At 45.6% G+C, this 8717-nt stretch overlaps 1 protein-coding gene across 1 annotated transcript in view; it reads left to right on the top strand.

Moving 5' to 3' along the window:
- The window catches only part of LOC138647239 (inter-alpha-trypsin inhibitor heavy chain H3-like), a 30298-nt gene extending 21581 nt beyond the window's left edge, over window positions 1-8717 (top strand). The window contains exons 16-24 of the mRNA XM_069736125.1: window positions 952-972; window positions 4021-4041; window positions 4154-4171; window positions 4351-4392; window positions 4537-4653; window positions 4758-4926; window positions 6696-6841; window positions 8331-8406; window positions 8514-8717. Coding sequence (XP_069592226.1) covers window positions 952-972; window positions 4021-4041; window positions 4154-4171; window positions 4351-4392; window positions 4537-4653; window positions 4758-4926; window positions 6696-6841; window positions 8331-8406; window positions 8514-8646 — 743 coding nt within the window. The 3' untranslated portion in view covers window positions 8647-8717. The remainder of the gene's footprint in view (window positions 1-951; window positions 973-4020; window positions 4042-4153; window positions 4172-4350; window positions 4393-4536; window positions 4654-4757; window positions 4927-6695; window positions 6842-8330; window positions 8407-8513) is intronic.

Raw genomic sequence — 8717 nt, forward strand, 5'->3', positions numbered from 1 at the left:
TCAGTGGGCAGGAGTGCAGCAGGATCAGTGGGCAGGAGTGCAGCAGGATCAGTGGGCAGGAGTGGAGCAGGATCAGTGGGCAGGAGTGCAGCAGGATCAGTGGGCAGGAGTGCAGCAGGATCAGTGGGCAGGAGTGCAGCAGGATCAGTGGGCAGGAGTGCAGCAGGATCAGTGGGCAGGAGTGCAGCAGGATCAGTGGGCAGGAGTGCAGCAGGATCAGTGGGCAGAAGTGCAGCAGGATCAGTAGGAATGAAGGAGCAGGATCAGTGGGCAGGAGTGCAGCAGGGATCCGTGGTCAGATCACAAACGTTCAGATGTTTTACCAATGTGTTGTAGTTATTAATAAGACACTGTCCTGCTCCTCTCCTGCCAGCAGATTGTGGTTCCTCCTATAGGGTCTCTGCTCACAACCCTCCTCAGTCACCACAGACAGAAGAGGGGAGAGGAGGGAGATGCGGCTGCAGCTTCATTCTGTGTGAGACACTTCATGCAGTTAGAGGGAAAGCAGCAGATGGAGGAGGAAGAGCACAACAATGGGGTCACACCAGGAGGAGCCCACCCTCTACGGCAGGCAGCGCTTCTCTGCTGCGTGTTGGGGGAAAGTTACAATTCAGAGCAGTCATTTCCCATCTTACATTTCCCGTGGTCGGAGTCAGTCAGTGGCCATTAGTATCCGATCACATAAAGACACAATGGGGGCGGACATTCCCTCAGACTCCCGCTACTGCTGAGCAGGGGCTGTGGGTGTGGCAGGGGCGGGGCTGTGTGACAGGGGTGGGGCTGTGGGTGTGCAGGGGTGGGGCCTTCCGCGGAGCACAGGTGATAGTGATGTATGGCGGAATATGATACATTTCATTGCATTTTCTGGTCTTTTTGGAGCAGCTCACAGTGCACAGGCAGTGCAGAGCCGGCGATGTCAGCGCTGTATCTAACACTGTTATTTCTTTTCAGAACAGGAGCTGCACTATTACGGTGAGATCTGGAGCGTCGTAGTCTCCTTTTTTATATAATGTAAATAATCCCGCACCCGCGTGTCCCGTAAAGCCTGAATCACCCGGCCACCCGCCGGCGCCGTCATCACTGCCACCAACATTAAGGGCCTGATTAATTTTTGCGTCGTCTTCGCCTGTTTTTGGTGTTTTTCGCTCTTAATTCATTTATGTCTATTTCTCCCTTTGCTCTTTTCTCTGTTTCCTATGTGCTCACCGGCCTTTTTTCACTTTATTTTCACCATTTTGGGCGGCATTTAGATTTTCTAGATGTTTTCACCTAATTCATCAAGTGCGTCGTTTTAGAAAGTCACAAAATGTGCTGCGAATGTTCTCTGGACCCCCGTCCCCCGGAGCGCTGTTCTCCGGACCCCTGTCCCCTGGAGTGCTGTTCTCCGGACCCCCGTCCCCCGGAGCGCTGTTCTCCGGACCCCCGTCCCCCGGAGCGCTGTTCTCCGGACCCCCGTCCCCCGGAGCGCTGTTCTCCGGACCCCCGTCCCCAGCAGCGCTGTTCTCCGGACCCCCGGAGCGCTGTTCTCCGGACCCCCGTCCCCCGCACCGCTGTTCTCCGAACCCCCGTCCCCCGGAGCGCTGTTCTCCGGACCCCCGTCCCCCGGAACGCTGTTCTCCGGACCCCCGTCCCCCGGAGCGCTGTTATGTGCGCCAGATATGTGGGAATCATTTTTGCACCATTTTATAAAACGTGACTTTATGTGCTGAAAGCGCACAAAAAAGGTGAAATATCAAGAGAGCATCTTTACTTTGCACAAATTTCATAAATCGCCATTTTTTCCATTTTTAAGAACTTGGCGCAAGAAATATCAGCAAATAATATAACAATCGTGCTGCACCAGCTCTCTGGAATGCTCTTCCCCAGACGATCAGACTGATACCTAGCCCCGACCTATTCAAGCGCGCTTTAAAAACCCATCTCTTCAAACAAGCCGACCACATCAACTACTCAGTAAACTAACTTTGTCCTGTTCCCTCCTTCCAAATATTATCTGCATGTGAATCTGCCCCTACTATTCATCTGTCCCCACACCCTCCATGCACGATAACTGCACTTGATACTTGACTATTGCACTTAAACACACGGGCTGATGACCGGATCATGCAGCTTTATATGAAAATCCCTATTTATTATAATTGCCTGACCTGAAATAACGAGCACTTTTCACCTATTGTGTCCCCCCATTTCCTTGTAGATTGTAAGCTGCGAGCAGGGACCTCACCCCTAATGTCACTGGTTAAATTGTCTTCACTTGTACTGAATTTATTGTCTGTACATGTCCCCGCTTAATTGTAAAGTGCTGCGGAATATGTTGGCGCTATATAAATAAAAATTATTATTATTATTATTATTATTATTATAACACAAAAACATATAGTGCTCAGATAACAGCACCATACACTGCAATATAGTGTCTGAGCCCATGTTATACTGCCATATAGTGTCCGATCCCACATTATACTGCCATATAGTGTCCAATCCCACGTTATACTGCCTTATAGTGTCCGATCTCATGTTATACTGCCATATAGTGTCCGAGCCCATGCAATACTGCCATATAGTGTCCGATCCCACGTTATACTGCCATATAGTGTCCGAGCCCATGTTATACCGCCATATAGTGTCCGATCCCACGTTATACTGCCATATAGTGTCCGATCCCACGTTATACTGCCATATAGTGTCCGAGCCCATGTTATACCGCGATATAGTGTCCGATCCCACGTTATACTACCATATAGTGTCCGATCGCATGATATACTGCCATATAGTGTCCGATCTCATGTTATACTGCCATATAGTGTCCGAGCCCACGTTATACTGCCATATAGTGTCTGATCCCACGTTATACTGCCATATAGTGTCCGAGCCCATGTTATACCACCATATAGTGTCCGATCCCATGTTATACTGCCATATAGTGTCCGATCGCATGATATACTGCCATATAGTGTCCGATCTCATGTTCTACTGCCATATAGTGTCCGAGCCCATGCAATACTGCCATATAGTGTCCGATCCCACGTTATACTGCCATATAGTGTCCGAGCCCATGTTATACCGCCATATAGTGTCCGATCCCACGTTATACTGCCATATAGTGTCCGATCCCACGTTATACTGCCATATAGTGTCCGAGCCCATGTTATACCGCCATATAGTGTCCGATCCCACGTTATACTGCCATATAGTGTCCGATCTCATGTTATACTGCCATATAGTGTCCGAGCCCATGCAATACTGCCATATAGTGTCCGATCCCATGTTATACTGCCATATAGTCTCCGGGCCCATGTTATACTGCCATATAGTGTCCGATCCCATGTTATACTGCCATATAGTGTCCGATCCCACATTATACTGCCATATAGTGTCCGATCCCACGTTATACTGCCATATAGTGTCCGATCTCATGTTATACTGCCATATAGTGTCCGAGCCCATGCAATACTGCCATATAGTGTCCGATCCCATGTTATACTGCCATATAGTCTCCGGGCCCATGTTATACCGCCATATAGTGTCTGATCCCATGTTATACTGCCATATAGTGTCCGATCCCATGTTATACTGCCATATAGTCTCCGGGCCCATGTTATACCGCTATATAGTGTTTGGGCCCATACTATACCACCATATGGTGTCCAGGGCCATATTATACTGCCATATAGTGTTGAAGCCCATGTTATACTGTTATATAGTCTCCGGGCCCATGTTATACCGCCATATAGTGTCTGATCCCATGTTATACTGCCATATAGTGTCCGATCCCATGTTATACTGCCATATAGTCTCCGGGCCCATGTTATACCGCTATATAGTGTTTGGGCCCATACTATACCACCATATGGTGTCCAGGGCCATATTATACTGCCATATAGTGTTGAAGCCCATGTTATACTGTTATATAGTCTCCGGGCCCATGTTATACTGCCATATATCCAGATTTTTCCAGATGAAATGTCTGAATCTCCTTTAGAAACGTTAATGTGATTCTGTCTCTTTCTGTCCCTATAGGACACCACGACATGGTGGCAGGTAGGTGCTGCACGCTCCCCTCTCCCCTCTTCCCTAATATTCTCCTGTGAAATTTTTTTAAAAAAAGATTTGCACAAATTTGTATCTAATTTACGATTTATGTCTTTTTCAGATTTAGACCAGGACCGCGGTGCGTACCCTTTACGGTCCCCTTATATAATTGTTACTTTGTAACCCTGTCCGATGTTGGGCACCAATGTAGCCCCAGAACTGAGGGTGGGAGAACACCTAGCGCAGGGAGGAGGGGTCTGCAGTTTTGTGCGGAGTGTGGCTGAAGTCGCTGCCATCTTCTCTCTTCTCGATATCTAGGTCTCTCTAGGATGACGATGGTGACAGACGCAGCGCCGACGCGTAAGTTGTTTCTGTTGGGGAAGTTGTCCTACGATGTAGATTATGGGACCCCTGCCGTTCGCTGACCCCCGGGCCCCAAGCACACACTGTATGAAGTAGGAGCCAACCATCACCCCTCTCCCCATTTTGCGACTTTTTTTTCAGCATCGTGTGAGACGTTCCACGTGATAATAGGAAATCCAGATGAATCAGACAGAGTCTGCGCCAGGATCACGGAGGCGGACGGTGCTGCTGTCAGCTTATATCACGATGGACGGGCCGGTAGGTGACATCTATGCGTTTAAAGGGCGTCCCCCAATCATCCCCGCCGCCGCTTATCTCCGGTGTCAGCAATCCTTGATTGCAGCGCGACATTCTCTCCCCAGGTGTCACAGTGAACGGAAAACTGAGCGAAGACGGCGGCGGCTTTGTAAGATTTGGTCTGCAGAACAAGAACTTGCATCTGAAGATCGACGTGAATGCGAATAATATCACCGTAATCCGGGAGGAACATGTCGCTCTCTATGACTGGACAGCGGCCATCGAAAGTCCGGGGTCAGTGAGGCTTCTATATAAACCCTGATACAATGTAACCTCATGGGTCAGTGCTGGATCTGATGAGGCTCATTACTTCATTATTAATCATTCATAATCAATAGCTGAAAGATTAGTCATTGCTGTTTGCTTTCAGCATTCGTTCGTTCATTCATTCATTCATTTGTATTATTTGCTCATTCTGTACATTTGTGCACTTGCATCTATTCGCTGTTTCCTTTTTTTTAATTATTGTCTGGTGTATTTTTCTCAGACAATCCTCCTCGCACTCATTTGTTTTCTCATTCATTTATTTCAGTGTTTATTCTTCATGCGTTTTTCATTCTCCTTCATTCAATCATATCATTTAGATTTGCACTTTGTTTCATTATTTGTTTTTTTTTCTTCAGTTATTTCTCTTTCATTAATTTCTTCGCTCCTTTATTTATATCATTTGTTCCTCCTTCTACTTTAAATTGAGAAGCCTCAATAAGAACCGGCCCCGAGAAAGTCACACTGCACAAACGAGACACAACAAAATCTGTGATACTTATCCGACATATTAGAAACATGATTAAAAGAGGCTAAAAATGTCACTAGGTGATGGAGACATAGAGGCGACGTCTCCAGGTATATGAAAAGTGATGAAGACGGGGAGACGTGCGTCGCGGTTGGCGCCATCTCAGAGGTTATGTCTATGATATATTTGACCGTAGTGAGGATTTCTCGTCAGTTTGCATTTATAAACTTGCATTAATTGCAATGTTTAATCTATATTCAGGAGCTACTTTTCCCATTTTGTTGCGGTCATGAGACTGTAGACTCTGGGCCTCTTCTTTCTGCATTTCTTGCTTGTTATTTGGCACTTTTTGCAGTTTCACTGCCTCCTTGTGTCCATTTATAATACTTTCATCTTGGCAATTTTTTTTTTCTACCATTTGACTGTTATGTATCCATTCTCTGATGTTTTTCTTTTACCAGATATTTATATCATATTATCAATGTGATTTTTTTTCATTTGTGCTCATACATCCGATGTTTTCCGTCCGGTGATGTCGCCTCTTCTCCCCTATCGTGTGATCCCATTTCTAACCTTTGGCGCCAGATAACGTGTAGCACAGATTTGCTTATGTCTCTTATTTGTGCAGTGTTACTTCCTCGGCCTCGTATCTTATTGTATCTGCTCAGTTTATGTCGTAGACGCGTCAGGTCCCGTCTACTGGGATACGGCAGAAGAATCATCTATTGCTGATCACAAATACTTCTCACGTTCATGCCTTCTATGATTTCGCCACTTTTGGGATCCCCCCCTTCTCTGTTTGCTTCTCGTGTGCTTCGGAGTGTATGGTAGAAGGGGGTTTTATTGCTCTGACCATAAATTCCAGGCTCGAAGCAAGTTACTCAAATAAGTTATTTGCTTATTCACCTACATGTACTCATTTCATCTGCGCTTTCTGATTATTGATATTATTTGTTCACTCTTCTATATTGGTTCTCATGCTTTATAGGTATTTGTTTTTATCCGTTTATTCAGTTCTTTATTTTTCACATACAATCATTCCTGCATTCGTTTATTTTCTCATTTCTTAGTTTGTTTCCTTCATTGTTTTATTCATTCATCTTTATGTCGTTACTTGCGATTTTTTCCTGAGTTCATGTATTTGCTCCTTCATCTTCATTCATGTGTTTGTTTGCTACATGATTTGTATTCATTCATCTTCATTCACATCTGCACATTTCTCCTGGTTTTCTGTGATTTCTGCCGGAGACTTTGCCATTTTGTTTTGTAGATTTCTGAAATTAAATAGTAAAAAAATGACTTTCCCTCTCGACATCGGAGCCAATTTGACCATCGTGCCCAGCGGACACTCGCTGCACCAGTCCTTCTATGTGGACGGCAGATACTCGGCGGGGAATAGCACCATCGGGGTAATCGGTAGGTCGTGACAACAAAACATTGGCGAAAAATGGTAACAGAGGGATTAAGGAAGCATGGAGGAGGCAGAGGAGACAGGAGAGGAAAGGAGAGAGACAAAGGGAGAAGAGAGGAATATGGGAAATAAAAGAGGAGAGGAGAGGAATGGGGGGAATAAAAGAGGAGAGGAATATGGGAAATAAAAGAGGAGAGGAGAGGAATGGGGGGAATAAAAGGGAAGGAGAGGAATATGGGAAATAAAAGGGAAGGAGAGGAATATGGGAAATAAAAGGGAAGGAGAGGAATATGGGAAATAAAAGGGAAGGAGAGGAATATGGGAAATAAGAGGAGAGGAATATGGGAAATAAAAGAGGAGAGGAATATGGGAAATAAAAGGGAAGGAGAGGAATATGGGAAATAAAAGGGAAGGAGAGGAATATGGGAAATAAAAGGAGAGGAATATGGGAAATAAAAGAGGAGAGGAATATGGGAAATAAAAGGGAAGGAGAGGAATATGGGAAATAAAAGGGAAGGAGAGGAATATGGGAAATAAAAGGAGAGGAATATGGGAAATAAGAGGAGAGGAATATGGGAAATAAAAGGGAAGGAGAGGAATATGGGAAATAAAAGGGAAGGAGAGGAATATGGGAAATAAAAGGAGAGGAATATGGGAAATAAGAGGAGAGGAATATGGGAAATAAAAGGGAAGGAGAGGAATATGGGAAATAAAAGGGAAGGAGAGGAATATGGGAAATAAAAGGGAAGGAGAGGAATATGGGAAATAAGAGGAGAGGAATATGGGAAATAAAAGGGAAGGAGAGGAATATGGGAAATAAGAGGAGAGGAATATGGGAAATAAAAGGGAAGGAGAGGAATATGGGAAATAAAAGAGGAGAGGAATATGGAAATAAAAGCGAAGGAGAGGAATGTGGTAAATAAAAGGGAAGGAGAGGAATGTGGGAAATAAAAGGGAAGGAGAGGAATATGGGAAATAAAAGCGAAGGAGAGGAATATGGGAAATAAAAGGGAAGGAGAGGAATGTGGGAAATAAAAGGGAAGGAGAGGAATATGGGAAATAAAAGCGAAGGAGAGGAATATGGGAAATAAAAGGGAAGGAGAGGAATGTGGGAAATAAAAGAGAAGGTGAGGAGAGAAATGGGGTAAATAAAAGGAGAGGAGATGAATTGGAGAAGTAAAGGGGTACAGGGAAAGGGATCGGTGAGCAGGATGGCAGTGTGAAGGGAACAGGGACTGAGTGGATGGCAGAGAAGTTTGGCGATGACTAAATGGAGATTAGAAATGAGGCAGCAAAATTCATAGTGAAGAGGAAAGGGGAAGAGTGAAATAAGCAATAAAAGAGGAGCGGACGAATGTGGGAGCAAGCGTGGAGTGAAGCAGTGAGTAACAAAGGGAGGAGAAGGATTGGGCACATACTGTATGCGGGCGGAGGACCCCCTTAATGACATTGGACAGATTCACTTTTCACTTTGTTTCATCTCTTGAATTTCAGGTCAGATTGTTACCAGCGATGTCCGATTATCCGCAGATTCTCTCCACGTTGGTGCGAAGGTCGTCCCCGTTCACAGGTAGAACATTATTATATCCAGGCGTCACCTCTGTTCTTACCCCCCCCGACCTGCAGAGACCTCGGAGGAAACCAGCGGCCACATAACTGTTTATTTTCTACTTATAGGACCCCAGATTGCGATTTCGGCCCACACGGGGAGCAGCGCCGGGGCCACTGTCAGCACGTCCGCCTCAGCCCGGACAGCCCCCTCCGGGGAGCCGGATACATCGTATCAGACGTCTTCACAGTCCCACAGTAATGAGGATAATAGACATGTAATAACACAAAGTGGCAAATAATCTGTGAGCGGATATTAAACCATTTCCCGCA

Source organism: Ranitomeya imitator, chromosome 8 (genome assembly GCF_032444005.1).
Source record: "Ranitomeya imitator isolate aRanImi1 chromosome 8, aRanImi1.pri, whole genome shotgun sequence".
Taxonomy (NCBI): domain Eukaryota; kingdom Metazoa; phylum Chordata; class Amphibia; order Anura; family Dendrobatidae; genus Ranitomeya; species Ranitomeya imitator.